Source organism: Hippichthys cyanospilos, chromosome 7 (assembly GCF_059441005.1).
Source record: "Hippichthys cyanospilos isolate Australia breed blue-spotted pipefish chromosome 7, RoL_Hcya_1.0, whole genome shotgun sequence".
In the NCBI taxonomy this organism is placed as follows: domain Eukaryota; kingdom Metazoa; phylum Chordata; class Actinopteri; order Syngnathiformes; family Syngnathidae; genus Hippichthys; species Hippichthys cyanospilos.
In genome coordinates this window covers 14,794,938-14,812,141 of record NC_142375.1, presented here as the reverse complement: position 1 = coordinate 14,812,141, position 17,204 = coordinate 14,794,938, and the positions used below count along the sequence as shown (strand labels likewise).

General features: G+C 37.3%; 1 protein-coding gene across 1 annotated transcript in view; it reads right to left on the bottom strand.

Annotated features, from left to right (window-relative positions):
* The window catches only part of LOC148421206 (cytoplasmic phosphatidylinositol transfer protein 1-like), a 60,097-nt gene that overhangs the window by 9,073 nt on the left and 33,820 nt on the right, over nucleotides 1-17,204 (bottom strand). Inside the window, exons 2-5 of the mRNA XM_088418643.1 lie at nucleotides 12,655-12,803; nucleotides 6,169-6,257; nucleotides 4,613-4,620; nucleotides 3,178-3,249 (exon numbers count right to left, since the gene is read on the bottom strand). Coding sequence (XP_088274769.1) covers nucleotides 3,178-3,249; nucleotides 4,613-4,620; nucleotides 6,169-6,257; nucleotides 12,655-12,803 — 318 coding nt within the window. The remainder of the gene's footprint in view (nucleotides 1-3,177; nucleotides 3,250-4,612; nucleotides 4,621-6,168; nucleotides 6,258-12,654; nucleotides 12,804-17,204) is intronic.

Genomic DNA, 17,204 nt, shown 5'->3' with positions numbered 1-17,204 from the left:
GTCTGTGTAAGTGGACAGACTGTGTGTGTGTGCATGTGTGAAAAATGTTTCATTGCCAATGCAGCAAATTGAAAATACAATTATCTACGCCCGCTGACAATCACGAGGCCATTCATATCTCAATGACACCTCGTAAAATCTCATGAGGCATGTCAAAGGTTAATTTACAGTATCAACTGTGTAGTTTTCTTTGATGTGTAGTTACATAAGCCACCAAGGATGTGTAAGGAATAGAAAGATTAAATAGTGATAAAATTCCCAAATAACCAGAAAAGGAATTTCCACCTGAAGTTTAAGAAACCTACTCTATTTTTTGGGACCTGCAGTGCCACCCCGAACTATGAACTGCACGCCAAATGTTCATGGACACCTGAAAATGATCTCTTGAGGGTCTTGATAAATTGACCCAGAACGAATTTGAGTCAATAAACCACCTTTCAGATTCCACTCTATGAAAAACACATCGAAGGAAGAGGCAAAGCTGTCTGTTTGTGCCATCATCAGGACTAGTGTCAACATTATGCTATTCATCATCTTAATCTTTCTAGGAACAGCATTAATCCTTCGGTATCCCTCGGGGGGATTACAGATGACTGTTACATTTTTATACACACATCCACAAGAGATACTCATGCATGGTATCTAACTGCATGCATTCATGGCTGCTGAGATGAAAGACAGGTTTGGACACACACCCTGACCTAGTTGAGGGATCTATGTTTTCCAAAAGGTCAAACCAAAAGTCCTCTAAGCAGTGATTCTCAAAGTGGGGTAGCTGAAAAACAATTAATTGTGTTGTATGAATTGTAAATGATGCATAACTACCTTACAATGAGGACAAATGCACCAATAAAAACAAAACATACTCCTTGCTACCTCAGCTTTGAGACAATGAATAACACTGATATGATGTTCATGTATCATCAAAGATCTAACATGAATTCATGAATAAAGTCAAGGGGTACAAAAAAAAAATATGTCCCCTGGGAAGCAGTCTTTGGACCTAGATGCAGACAGGACATAGAGATGGAAAACAAATCAGTCTTTATGCACAACAATTGTAGAATTAGACTTCGAAACCGGACTCAGAAAGTAGACTTGTAAACTCGGAATAAAAACAATTGCCAATTTAACTTGAGAGCTTGAGACAGCTTTCTGTGAACGGGTCAGTGACAGCATTGGGCTTAAATACTGTGAATCCTACATGACAAAATAAATCAAACTAAAGAACCAGAACGACTGTATGGCAAAAGATATCACAAGAAATTGCATATTTTGGAGAGTATGTCGCAGTCTTACTTTTATTAATCGTATTGTTTTTTTCTTACTTTTTTTTCACAGAAGAACATACAGGAAACATTTTGAAACTTACTTTTTCCCTAGTTGTACAAGAACTCCCTGTAAAAATAACTAGCCTGTATGGATAAAGTTCTTTTTTTCTATTTAAACTTTTAATTTACCAAGAAAAATCCAGTGAGATTTCCATCTCTTTTGCAAGGATGTGTTGGAGAGCAAAGATTACAGAAAACAGACATGACCACTGCTAATAGAGCTTTTGTTTGTCCTGTTGATATCATTAAGAGTGGCTGCATGTCTTCCTGTTATGTCAGCGCTTTAGCAACATGTTGAATGTGAAAATGTTCTCTCAACCGTCTTTTTATCTTTGCCTTCAAGACAGTGTGGTGAAGCACTGGCGCCATAACAGGGATATTATATTTGCATGCATGCATATGTACAGGGATGAATAAAGGGCGATTTGGTGTATTTAAGAACCGTAAAGACAAAAACACGAGGGATGTAGAGGATAATTGAGACGATATGTACATATGATCATAGGTAAGTATACACATACGCTAGTACATATACATGTATCAGGCTTTTTTGCACCATTGACAGTAAAACTCCTCTACAACAAAATCATGTTTGCAGCTAGAAATCTTTCACAGCAGAGGAATCTTCACGATAGCAAATCAATTTTTCAGCCGAAAAACGTAAAAAAACATGTTGTGCAATGTAAAATCTGACTGAAGTTAAAAAAAACATTCAACATTGAAAAAAGAAAGAAAGAAATTGCCAAATCTACAATAAGCCTTCATTTTCATATATACATCAATTATTTGCATACTGTCTTTCACTTTGCTCCATCCATCTTCATCTTTATTACTTTTATCCCGTCTTCAAGTGTTAGCTTGGTTTTAGCTCAACACGTCAAAATGACATTAACTACATCCCTCCGCGTGGTGTCTACGTGGACCAGATTTTCAGCAATCTGTACCTTCCGGAATTTCTCTACGAGCAGAAAACATGGTGGACCAACTAATGCTTATGGAAGTTCACCGGTACAAACACCTTTATGATTCGTGTGAAAACTAATACTGTGATATAAATACCTAAGATATAAATACCGTAAATAAATCCTGGCGAGCACCACGTTGGGGAGAGATGAGGCATCTGTAAAAAACGCCTTAAAGAATTTAGATCGTTTGAATGGACTAGGATTCTCTACCTCTGTTAAAGAGGCGTTGTTTGTATGCTGTGGAGTCCATTTACTGCCAGCTATAGTATGGAGAATATCGACTGACTGCGGGGGAAAGCCGCACCGAGTATAAAGTGCTGCAAAACACGTGCCGGGGCCTCAAGTATAAACCAAGCTCGACTTTTGCTCTAGTCTTGTTTTCGCTGTAGTGAATTACAGTGTAACGCAAAAGCAGAAAAAAACATTTCATATTATGCAACAGGAGGATTTTTCCTTCTCTGAAAAAGTGAGAAAGAGGGAAAGGCTTCAATGCATGGATATTTTTACTCATGCAGGTTTTGTTATAGACGAGTTTTACTGAATATCCTAGTCGACTACAACATAATCTGATTGTTTTTCTGTGACAATGGATGAATACAACGCACCTGTCCTATTGGTCCGAGACATTAACAGTATACGATAGTTACTCATTAAGTGTTCTGATTTTAAGTTCAGATTCATCTCTTAAAGATAATTGTAGAAATCTTCTGAAGTGAAATGTGTCAAGAAAGAAAAATAAAGGTGGTGCGCAAGCCAAAAAGTTGAGCAATTTCTTTGGCAGAATCAAATCTTATTAAAACAGCTCTTCAATAATACGAATGGCTCATGCTTTGCCAAATTCACAATCTCATTATCTACTTTAAATTCAGAGAGCCACTTACATTATCGTTGATGCCTTTGTTATCCTCGTATTTCGTCTCTATATGAATGGAGAACTTGGGAAGGAATGAGCACTGTAAAAAAAAAAATAGTAGAAACATACTTTATTTAAGTATGTGTAAGTCAACTTATTTACTCTGCAATTCACATTGACATTTTAAATTTAATCTCTAGTCTGCAGCATGAATTGTAACATAAAACTGACTTGTAAACTAAATGCTACTCTAAACCTTTATTACACTGGTGAGAGGAGATGCTGTAATCTTTAAGCCTGAAAGCATATACTGTAGGTAGAGTCACTTGACAAAGTAAATTCTGTCTTAATGTGTCAACACTGACACATGTATGGCAAATTCCTCCCACACTAAAGCAAATATCAGGCATTCTGTCGCTGTCTTGTCATCGTCTTCTTTTCCATCCCATAAGCGGGTGTGACTCATGCTGTTGCCACTTGGCATCCACATACTGTAATTGAAATTGAAATTGAAAAGACTCTTAAAATACTTCTACAAATGAATTACTGGTCATGAATGCACCATTTGTTAATAATGTCATTGCAATCATGTAAAGGGTTAAAAGGGTGAAAAGTAAATTGATGGTCGCACACGCTTGAGTGTGGTGAAATCTCTGCATTTGACCCATCCCATGAGGGAGCGGTGATCAGGAATGATTTAATTATTTAAATAATTAATTATTTAATGATGGTTAGACTTTACACTGATCTGTGATGGCCTGATATTTAACATCTTTTTGCAAGATGCGATTGACTGTAATGTCATAATTTGCCACGCAATTCATTATGCCATTGGTCAGTTCCATCAATTATATGTTGTATGAAGGTTTTGAGAGGCAACATTACGCCTAATATTTTAGTTAAGTGTTCAATGTAGAGTCATAGGAATGTTTGCTGTCCCATCAATTCCTTATTTGCAGTCCTTCCTTGGTACAGTACAGTGACTTAATTACAACAGAGTCATTTATTTACAGTGCTATATCCATTATTTCTGTCTCAAGTTGATTTTCTTTGACCTGACTGAACTTAAACTTTATCTCTGGATAACTTTTGAATGCCTTGTAGAGTTCATTGATGTTTTCACCAGTGATTCTCTGTCCGTTTTGGGCACATGGGTAAATGTTAATAGTGAGTCAGGATTCTTAAAAAAGGTCAATAATGAATGTTTGTGTTTAAGTTATCTGGAAGCACCTAAAATAATGACTTATACTGTTGATTTTACAGGCTAGAAAAAAAATGAATAGGATGCCATAGATGAGTTAATTTCAAATGCTTCTAAGGTCAAACTAACAAAAAAGCTTGCCTCACTCACTCACTCACTCACTCACTCACTCACTCACTCACTCACTCACTCACTCACTCACTCACTCACCTTGTAACATGCAATGTGATATATGTCCAAAAATGGTACAAAACATACTTACTGTATATTCTACAGGGTTGCGGGTATAGATCAGGTCATGTTGAGAAAAGCACAACAAAAAAGAGCATTAAGCACTCACACCTTCCCAAATTATTAAACATATGTGCAGTTAATTACATCAAAGAATAAACAGTCTACTGAATACATTTCCATGTTGGCAACATGTTCATGTTTTCCCTTTGCTGGCTAACTGAGGCCAAGTGAGGAACACAGGCTGCACAAATGTGACAAGTGATCGCTGAATCACCATCAATCTAGTCGTTAAATGTCAGCACGGCATGCAGCGTGCACTTTCTGTTCTACAGCCTTTTCTCTTAAGGGGCATTAAATATCCTTGTGTGCAGGTACTTGGCAGCATGTAGCTTCATAGTAGCACTGGGATGTGCCATATAAGCTGTGTGCCTCAATAAATGAATACTCTTAATAATGTTGGCAAATAGGTTCTGATTTAATTGCTGTGGGTTTGTCTATTAACTAGTCTATTTTTTTCTGTTGGCAGCATGGTGTGGAGTTTGGATCTCCCCGAGCTTGTGTGGGTGGGCGTGAATGTGAGTATGAATGTTTTTTTTTCCCTGTATATGTATCATGTAGTTGACTGACAACCAGTCCTTGGTGTACTCCAACTCTCCCAATGCCAGCACCAGCTGGAATTTCTAGCCCACAAAGGCAGTTCAAATTTGTGAAGTGAAATCCGATCACAAGAAGAACTGTGGTTTTAAGAACCTAAGCCCATTTGAGTTTTAAGGGGCAATTTTAGAGTAGTTTTGCACATTTTTGTTCAAAAACAATGGCTAACGGGTGCTGAATTTGGACCAGGTGTCTCAGACAGATGGCTGACGATAAAGTATGACTTTGGGTGTGGGTGAAACAAGACAGCGTTACAGAACAAAAACTCTTGGACGTATATTTGGTAACTTGGTAAACAAATACAACAATGGTCAGTAAATGAGCATTTTAGGGTGTTGGGCTAATACAATGTTGTAATAGTGTAAACATTAATCAATGAAATAACGATTACCGTAATTCCCCAAATACTGTATGAGACACACTCAATTTTGGGATCAAATTCTGGGATTCTCTATGTTAACTGAGCTCCGCCCTCTAGGTCGTCCTGTTAATTATAGGAAGTGAGAATACGACCGATATAAAAATGCACATCTGTGCGTCAAAACTCAGCTTATGTGGCTGACAGATCAATCTTCCTTGACTGGTGTCGGATAAAAATAACATCTAATTTTTACCGTTACCGTTTACGGGACGCACCCATAATTTTGCCCTTAATTTTGGGGGGGAAAAGTGTGTCTTATATTTGGGGGATTGTGGTCATTTCAAATGTAATGATGTGGACTTTGACTATGGAGAAAAGTGATCATTATGTTTTCTTTATGACATTACGGCTAACACCAATAATTGAATCATAAAAAAAAAAAATGAAATGAATCTATTTTATAAATAACTGTTATTTACAGTCATATTATGAATAACCTGCCATTGACATCTAGTCGAATGTGAAACCCAGAAGGAGAAAGTGGATGCTTATGGTTGTAACATGCTAACCTGTGATGGTGTAAGGGTAATAGTTCCAGGCCTTCTCAGTCACGTAGAAGATTTTAGGAACCACTGCTCGAGCCCAGCTGGGAAGTTTACTGCAGAGATAGAAAGTGATGAGACGCTGCTAAAGCGGGCTTAAGGCTCGAATGGCTTCTGTAATCAAAGCAGCCATCTTGTTCTACTTGCTCACAGCACAGATTAGTGGAACCAAAAAGAAGTGTGACTTTCAAAACTGCTAGGAGACATACACAGAAACATTCTCCACACTCTTCTCTCCAAAGTGTTTGGGGCCTGTTAAAAACAGACATCATGCAATACAACTATGTACCAACATAACCATGAAAGAGGAATTTGTCACACTGAATGCAATATTTACTACACTCATGATATTGTTTTTGAAATACAATTACCGTAGCATTTCTTAAATTAGTCAAAGTGAAATTGAAACAATAATCTCAAAATCCATACCCCAGGACGTCGGCAAGATAATAATATTCCTTAAAAATGGCAACATAAAGCATTTACATAATTTAAACCCAGACACATAGAAAAAAGGACAACCGATCACACCTTCAGACCCTTTTGAGTTAATTACCCCACATTTTTTTTTTTTTTTTTAACTGTGCAAGAAAGATGTCTGGAAATAGCAGTCATTCATGCTGACCTAAAAGTTTATGGCCAAAACTATCAACTAAATGAATCCGCAGCAGGTGGCAGACGGATCTAAAGAGCTTTCTTCAATATAATAAATGATGTACTGTAAACACCCACGCACACCCACACACCACTCAATCTTGTGAGATCCAATAATGCAAGGGCTGTATCTGAACAACTGTAACTAAATGGTGATCAAAATTCAGCACAAAATGCTAATGTAAGATAAAAGAATATCATCTAATAAACAATGTTATTGTAGGAGGAGAAACAATGAAAGCTGTTTAGCAATAAAGGTTGATGTAAATGTTCAGCATTAACTTAACTTGCACGTATATAATGAACACAGACAAAATCTGAAAATAAGTGGAAGAAATGACCCTTTCATCTTAACATGCACTCTGTATGAAACAAGTTCTTCCATAAACAAATTGAATTTACCATTAAAAAAGTTGTATTTACTTCATTTGCACTGAACTGATACATTTACTGAAACTAATCTACAAAGATTAATTTATTACCCAGCCTGACTGAAATGGATTGAAATGTAATCCATTACAGTTTTGGGGCTCTACGCAGAGAGCACTTGTGTTGATTAGTATTGCATGAGGTGACTGGTCATATTGAAATGTTAAAATACTATTACTCAAAGCCGGGCCGTTCATCTGACTGTCCTAACTGCTTTACCGATGGACAGCAGAATGACAAAAACATTTTAAAAACAATGAAATGAGACCGACGGTAACGATAAATTACGTCTATCATTTTAAGCTATCCTTGTAATAATCACCTCCTGTGTCACCAGTCACGACATTCTACTAAACACAATCTTGCTTAATACATTCATTGCATAGGTGTAAAATAAAATGCAATGTCTAGGATTAAGTATTATGAGAGTTTTGTGTTGTATATAGTTAGGCAAAGCATTCTGAGATTTGGATCAAGGGGTGAGATCATGTCAGTAACCAATGGGCTCATGTGACAATATTGCTTTAATGACTCTTAGCCAGGAAATCCAAGTTAGATGGTAAGATTTTTTTTTTTCAAAAGGTATTATTTTGTAAATTAGGCTCAGAAAAACCTTGCTTTTTACTTGCAGTTCACGTGACAGATTATATATTATTTGGCTTTATATATATTTTTTTATGTTTTTGACAAAAATTATTTCAGTTGATTCACAACAGTGGGTGTATGATTCCTAGTGAACGTGATTGCTAATTGCAGTCTTGTCCCGAGGCACATATTTTTAATATATGTGATGCTTAGTTCTTCATTTAACCTTTGCTTTTTGTTGAAGTCCAAGGTGTAAAGGGTAATGGGATGATGACGGGAGTAAGCAATGGACCGCAGACTGACTGATAGGAATGAGCGAAAGACTGACGATTGGCTGACAGAGCGACGGCGAAATTACAATTTTCAACTTGAGAAATGGCGTACCGACAAAGACAGGAAGAGGGAAGGACACAGATGACTGAAAAAAAAAAAAAAGTCAAATGCCCATCTCTGCTATAACCATAAAAACTAACAGTGCAGCAATACAGATAGTAAAGGGTGAAATTATAAGACTACAATGTGTGGGGAAAACGGCATTATTATTATTATTATTATTATTATTATTATTAGTGCTGTCAAGAGATTTAAAACATTTAGATTCATCAATTAAGATATGTAATGAATTGATCTAGTTAATCTTTTTTTAATCTCACCAAAACATTTTAAAAAAACTTTTTTTTTAAGTTACTGTAGATTCACTGTGTCATTTTAGCAGATCAGAATAATGATATGGAGAAACTAAAAAGTGGCCTCAGTCATTTATTTTCTTTTACCGTGTTTAATATTTATCTTCTGCTGTCCAAAATGTGATTAGGTTTGACTATCAGGAAGAATGATGCTGTTTTGTCAATCGCCAAAAGATCAGAAAAAATAAACATCATTCATCCTGTCTGTCGCAGACTTGCTCAAATGCGGGGTCTTCTCTAATGTAGTTTGGCCCAGAGAGCTGTTCTCTCTACACCAGCATCTTTATTGCTCTGATTAGCTGCGACTGCAATCACAGCTAGGTTCTTTGCTTTTATGTGGTAGGCTAAACTTGTTTTGCTTCTATGGTCAAGAAATTCTTCTTACACAGAATACATATCACTTTACATTTACTAAAGGTGCTGTTGGAGTGATTTTTGATGTTAAATTAACCATGCATTGAACTGATATCTCTCACCTGGTCCTTCATTTTTTACATCTCTCTTGAGCTCCTGAAGTTACCCTCCTACATACACCAGGAACCTATCGAGTTATGCCAAACACAATCACAGCTACTAAGTGTCTACTTCAGGGTGTGATTGACCTTTGTTTTCAAACCCCCAACAACACACAAGAAGTCCGATTCATAAAATAATGATCTAATCAGCATAGAGAAAGCAGAAAGTTAAAGATTACAAATGACATTCACACACTTTAAAAAATAACACTTTAACTATGATTCCATTCACTGCAATTAATCTGTTAATTTTATCATTAAATGAATATCTCTCAAGCAGTTAGAAGTGGGCAATATCTTTTATACAGCACTTGTATTGGATCTCATTTGATTGTACATTACCACTGAACGGGAAACTCTTCATAGGTGGCATTGTTTAAGTTCCATCTGTACTTCCTCTGACTGACAAGGACACCAATTGTGAAACTAATATGAAATTAATGCAGAAGAAGTAGTGTAATACACTGGGTATTTCTCTCTCTGTGCTAGGAGCAGACATTCCGCCTACACCTTCATCTGTTGATTTCTCCCCTTCCTTGGCTGTACTCTGTTAAATATGTCTGCCAGCAACTGTGTGGCCAAGCCTACAGGCGGGGTGTGTGGCTGCCCTTTTATTTTTTATTTTTTTTTACGACAAGGTTGGTAAAAACAAGATTGAAAAAGCTAAACGGAACACAGCATTCTGAAATACAAAATGCTCAATATAATGCAAGCAACTCATCCATTTGCCGTGGCCTTTTCGAAGGTTACTCGCAGAACAAACGTGTCAGTGCAAAAGTTGGATAGGATCTGGGTAAATCCTAAACAACAGATGGCAAGACAGCTTCCAAGTCCTCCTGGTCCAGATGCTTTAAAGTTGAAACGAAGGCCAAAGAGGTGATTTTGGTGAGAAAATTGCAAAAATAAAAAGGGCAATATGGAACAAATGCCATGCACTATCTTTAAAAAAGGATTGGCAATTGCCCATCAGCATTGTTAAAATGCATTGGTACCTCATTCATATTTAAGTGATTTTTGTATGTTTTACATATGATTGTGCTACTGTAAGTAATCTTCATTCAAGATTATATTGCATGACAGTGTTTTGAATGAAAACAACTTCTCAAGCTTTTCCTTCACTGCTGCAGGGCAGCGCTGTGCCGAGTCAGCGTTAATGGTGAATGCTGACACAGGTGATCGGGCTCCAATCAGTCGCCTGCAACATCTCTGTCCACTTCTTTTCACTCCTTTGTTCCCTCATACTGCATACATACTTTTCCATCATACTGCAGTTTACAGATTTAATGCTTGGTATACTTAATTCAGGGATTAAATTGTATCGCACATTCTGAGACTTCATTGTTATTTATAGCTTTTCTTTGTAATTACCTAAACAAAGACTATTTGTTAATTAGCAAGAATGTTCAAAAATTAATTTAGCAACTAGAACTGTTGAGATGTACATAGGCGTCATGTACTGCACCATGTGAGTTCAGTTTAGAGCATTTAACCATGCTACAATGTTGTTTTCTCACCTTAAACACCCCCAAAGTGGTGTTTCCCTTCAATCGTGCATTTCTAACCATTCCTTGCGAGAGACTCACGAGAGACTTGATGACGATAGCAAGGCCTCGTACTACCCTTGCAAGAACAAATACACTCCAAACTTATCCACATCTGTTAGTTTTGTTTTTGTTCTGGAGTTGAAGAGTAGAGATTTTGCAGGCAGTCGGCAAAGTAAACATCAAAGTTTCATCATTATTAGCTACAACATTTTACTGTAGAAAATGATGAGGTGTCAAAAATGTGTGTTTGGGTGTACACAGTCGGACAATCGACATCAGTAGCAAACAAATTACCCGCGGGTGGAACTGTTGTATGATCACTCGCTTCCCACTGGACAGCATTAATGGGAGTAACGGCTTTTAGTGAGTGCAGTCTCTTGACATTGTTTTGCATTTTAATCTCAGTAATATGCCTGTTGGCTCCTTCATTCACTCCATCGTCCAGAGTCTCTCAGGAAAAATACATAAGATAATGACATATTGATATGCATATACTGGAGTTCAGCTTTTGGTATTGATCAAAATTCGGTATGATAAATCGGAAATACTGTGGCATTATAAGAGAACGCTACTGCATTGCCTCGGGTGTTTTCAACTGCAGAATAAACCTAGTATCTATCCAGGTAAGGCTTTTTTTTTGCGGAAGGGGAGGCAGGTTAAACAATTCATGAGATATTGTGAGGAAAAAAACCTTCACACATAATTCAAGTATAAGTGAAATTTAAAATATTATATATATATATATATATATATATATATATATATATATATATATATATATATATATATATATATATATATATATATATATATATATATATATATATATATCACACTGCACAGAGAGTCTTTACACCATGCAGTATAAAGTCTTCAAATCATTTAAGATTTTTTCTTAGTGCTTTGAAATGTGCTGGTTAGCAACAGAGTTCCAACTGGCTCAACAGTTCATTCCATAATGTGTGAACACTACTACTTATGAAGTGGGAGAGGCGGCACTCTAGTGGGGAAAAAAGGTGTTAATTGAAAGTGTACATTAGAGTGGGTGACACTAGTTGAGAAAAATTCTGCACATTAATGGATAACATATACAGTAGGGAAAACAGATTAGGGACCAAGAACTGGAAACATTAAACAATGCACAATTGACCACCAATGATGATAGAAATATACTCAGAGTTGGGCATTTTACAAATTTTTGCTGGTCTGCCATTCATCATTCGTTTTGGAGCGCTGGACCCCCTTCTGTCATCTGTATAGTATGTCGTTTTATTTTACCCACATTCCATCAATATTTTGTCACTACCAGAGATGGTCATTTTACAAATATTGGCTGTTCTGTCACTTGCCGGCAAAACGATGAAAATCAATGTGACCCATGCCTTGCAGATTCATGGTTCCATGAAACAAAATTCAAATAATCACAACAAATCTGCAACACACACAGGATCAGGTCCAGGTAAAAAACAATGTTTTGCTGAGTGTAATTTACTAAATAATGCCTTTATCTTAGGAATTTCTCAAATTAGATTTCTCTTCTCTCTTACTGGCTAACGGCCAACAATAGTGATTGTCACTGAAACCACAGTGCATTACAGAGAGATGGACCAATTATCCAAATTATAACTAACAAGCAAAATGGAACATTTAAAAAAACAAAAAAAAAAAACAATTCTAACCATTGCTTTTTAGCTTAGGCTTGTTCCCGCCTGCACGATGAACGTGTTGAGCAAAACTGCATACATGCACGTATTCCACTTATTGAAACCTTGACAACAAGCAATGACCTTCCAGCTTGGTTGTTGTCAATGATCTTGACAACTATCATTTATGAGAATCATATTTGTATTGGTTTCATAAATTAAAACTAAGTGCATTCATATTCACTGGGAATTCACCTTGCAATGCTGTTATGAAAAATATTTATTAAACAAGCATCATCATACCATTATTGTTGTTTCATGGTGGTGGCCACCAGATTTTGAAAAAGAGCTTTTCGCTTCTTGTGTACAGTATGAGGATTCACATTAAGGAACTAACCTGTTGAGGTAGACTCGTTTTTCGGTGAACTGTCCCTGTCCGTGCATGGGGTCTTCAAAAGGCTCGTTTTGGACAACTTCCACACCTTCCCCTCGGTCGCTCTGTTCATGGCTGTGTTTGCTGATCATGTAAAGCTGCCCAATGCGGTACTGGAAGATGGAGAAAGAAAGTAAAATATATAAGCCAGGAACACTGTAATAGTGGTATGTTTGGTCTCAAACAGATGGAACAGCAGGACCATGCTGTTTGATGGCTAGTGGCCATTGGGTTGCTGTCAAGCAAAAAAAGGTGCTGGGATTACAAGTCATGGGCGAACCAAGGGCCTACAGAGACCATAGCAACAACATTAAACACAGCAGAATCTAATTGACTAGATGGAACAGTCGCTCCATATCTGAAGCTGCTACATTGACAGGACTACGCCACCCTACCCACACACGTTAAAAGTGAGAAGCAGAAAAACAGTTTCCTATTATTTTAAAGGAAGAAAGATTTTATTGATTTAGAGTGACACCCGACCCACTTGTTCAATTTGCGTTGGTCTTTTTCAAGATGAACCACTCTTTTCTTTTTCCAAATATTACAATGCAAAACTGTCAGGTAATGACCTGCAAATGTGTTATCTGATCAAATACAGTGAAGATCATTTTTTCATTAACTCTCCCAGCAGTACACTGAACTTGCCGTTAGCATGTCTGCCCAAGACAGGAGATGCGTGCTGGAATATCCATTGGAACATCTCCATGTGGCGCTTGCATTTTCTTCGTATCGGTTGGGATTGGCTACAGTAACCAACGAGAACAACTGGGCTTTTTTGGTTCATATTTGTGGTCTGCTACTTATGTGTTGCTTTGACTTAACTTGGGACTTATTCTTAGTTTTCCGACAATCGTGAGGACAGCAAAGTAAGAATTTCATTGAAGGGAGAAACATGTTTCTACACTGTGAACATGCCAAACACTTTGAATCTTTTAGCCAGCAGATGGAAAATTTTATCCTCCTACACTTCCATCACTGGTCTCTTTCTGACCTTTACCTGTCATGAAGCTGTGCTGTGAAAGGCTGTCAGGGTGGAAAGACCACACAAACATCTGAAATACCTTTAAATATGTGCCAGATCAACACACAGCTTCTGTTTCAGATCCCTCAAGTAATTTATTCAGAGTTTCTGGCGAAGATCAATACAACAAATGCCTTAAGGTACAGCAGGGCATCAAATGATGGAAAGATTGCAGAAGCCAGCAAAAACTGAAGCTTACACAAGCATTTGCTAAAGCATTAAATATACAATTGAAACTTCCAAACTCATTAAATCATAATGCGTACAATGTGATGGGTTTCAATGAAAGAAGTGAAAAAACAAACAAACAAACAAACAAACAAACAAAAAATAATGGTTATAGGTTGCAACGAAGTTCTACAGTAAGAGGGAAGAATCTGATGCAAGTCTTTCATTGGTTTGTGCAGATCCCAATTTTGTGTGCAGTGGGAGTTAGAGTGGCATCTTATATCTTGGGTCACCTTCATGTTGCATTTAGGAGTGGCTGCTGTGTCAGGTTTTGTTCAAGTCATTGCACAGATCCAGCTCGCCATGTGGCTAATCTCAAAACCTGATTGAATATTCCTAAAACCCGACATAGGGTGCAATGTGAACTGCAATGTTATAAAAATTGTCAATCATCATCTACAGATGCAGACTTTTTTTAATGATACCCTTACAACCCAGCAGTACAATTAAATGCATCAACTCCAGGTGAGTGGTAATTACCTGTCCTTGATTTTGCTTACTCATTCAGGATTTTGTGGTGCCACACAATTGTTGCTGCACCGGTCCAGCAAATAAGGCCCCGATTGAGATTTATGTCCATAATTCCCTGATATATTTATTTTTCCACCATGACATTATGAGTCATTGAGACTAATGCTGATACTGTGTACAATAAATAAGAAATCAAGTGTCTATAAACATGCCTGAAGCATACTGCAGCAATGAACACTAAATACAAAAAAAAAAAAGAAGCAGTTACTGTATGCTCGACCTGAAAACTTCTCTCTGCTGCCGTTATACTGTGCATTCGTGCTTCTGTATGTACTCATTAAAGCTGTCGTACTGACAGTTACATTTTTTTGTCAGGGGATTTGCTGTAGTTGAGCCGAAACACTTATTTAATACATCACATGACAACATTTCAAGACATTTCAAACTGACAGTGAATAAAATAAAATAAATACTAACCCATTTTTTTATTATTCAATTTCTTGGTTATTCCAAAACATGTCCGAAAAACAAGGATAAAAGGTGATCGTTATTTTGCAAAGTAAAATCAGGTGTTTGTAAATATTTAATTTTGATTTGGACAATGATATTCAGTGTACCATAAAAGAGGATTAATAAATCAGACACGTTTTACTGTTGAGAAGCTGACCTTCTGAGGATTTGGACAATTTCAAAAATGTAAAATAATTATGGACGGCCTTATATCAAGCAATCTAAACTAGATTCCATAAAGACAAAGATCATTTTAATAATAAGCGCATGCCCTGCTCCTGAAGGCAATCTGTCACATTGGCTCCATTAATAAGGTGTCATCACTTTCACAAAGCCCCAAACGCAATGAAGGCGTTTCTAAAAGCAGCTATGGCCAGAGTGACGCTGCCTACCTCAGAGCAACTGTAAATAATGCAGTTGATCTCTACTCGCCATTCTTCGTGCCACACAAGAAAATAAAAGGACATTGAAGCAAAGGACGAACTGAGGGTAAAGACAGAGGGCAGAGTTAACGAAACAAAAATCAGCTTCATTTCATGTCCATTTAATCAAGACAACAGCAGTCTCTGGAGCCATCACCTAAAAATTACAAGAACGCACATATTTTTATAGCGGACAATGTGATTATTAGAACCGCAAACAGTTTACATTAGTGAGAGATTACACACAGCAAATGGAAGCTTGTATCGACTGATTGAACTGCTTTTTGGTTTAGAGCCACTCAAGTAAAACAAGTAATCACTTGCTGCAATAATGATATAATGAAGTACTACTGGCTTGTTTTTATCTGGGATCTCACAAGATAACCAAGGCACAGTCAAGCAACAAAGCGGCCAGTGCTTTCCTCGACCTTATTTGATTTGTCTGACAAATCCCTCTGATTTGCGATTGTCTTTAAATTAATTAACTGGGTTGTTATCATAACACCAGAGCGCCAAATACACTTGAAAAAACACACAAGAGCTCCAGAAGGTCAGATTATGTTGCCTTAGCCACAGAATACAGTATTTTTGCCCGACAGCAAAGAAATGTCAAAGTCTTTTTGAATATCGCCAGTTGAGCAGAATGGGGTGCCAAATGCCCAGGGCGATTCAAGTAAACATGGAATCAATGCATGACTATTCTCCTAGTCTTTAGCATGTAAACCAGCATACTTCAATCCTGTGTAATTTTATGTGGAAGTGGGCCAAACAATTCAAAAATCAGCATGTTTCGTAAGCCATGGTTTTCATTTTATCGGACAGTGGCATTATGCGATTTGTCAGTCAGGCAAAATTCACAGTCTGTTGGATACAGTTAAATAAGAGGAATACTATCACCCAAAAAGCCTTTTTATCCCATATGCCGTTCTCTTTTTTTCAAGGAAAAAATGGATTTCAACTCTTCAAATGAACATGCTTCATTAGCTTCATATTTAAGTTGAAACCTATCTATGATACCATTACATAGAGTGAATGCATCTCCATAAATTTGAACAATGGTTCTCAAATGGGTAAACAGGAAGACACTTTAGGGCATAGGCGTCAAACTCCAGTTCTCAAGAGCCAGCATCCTGCATGTTTTCCGGTTTTCTCTCCCTAACACACCTCATTTAAATGATCAGTTTTATTAGCAAGCTCTGCAAGAGCTTGAAAGGGATCCTAATCATTTGAATCAGGTGTGTTTGAGATAAAAGGTTAAAAAACATGCAAGATACTGGCTCTCGAGAAATGGAGTTCGACACCGACTCTTTAGGGGATATGTGAGATATTAAAAGGGTTTCTGCAGGTAATGGTGAGTCTAATGTAATGCATTTTAATGCTGTGACAGGAAAACGGTACTTTTTCTTTTCTAATTAGGTGTATATTAATGGGTCAGTATGAGCAGAGTACATAGAAAAGGTTGCAGTAAATTCCAATCCTTTTGCATTTTCACCAAAGAATGTCAGAGACCTTTCATTTGGACACAGGGGAAGTGATTTCAATTTGCAACCACACACATACAGACACTACCGCACACACTCACACTGCATGTGTCCTTTAAGTATCAGTGGGGATATAATAAACGTCCATTTGAAGAGCAAACCTCCCAACTTGAATGTCATTGTCAGGCAGTAAGCGCACTAATGGCTTTGCTAATCACCTTACTGGACTTGCAATACAGGGCCACACTGTAGCCCACCGGGAGCATAGTTGCTGCCTATCAGAGATCGTTTTGCTGATAGTCACTAAATATGAAATCTGAAACACTCTGAGATTGTAACTTCAGAGCAGGCACCTTATAGTTACAGTATTGGACCATT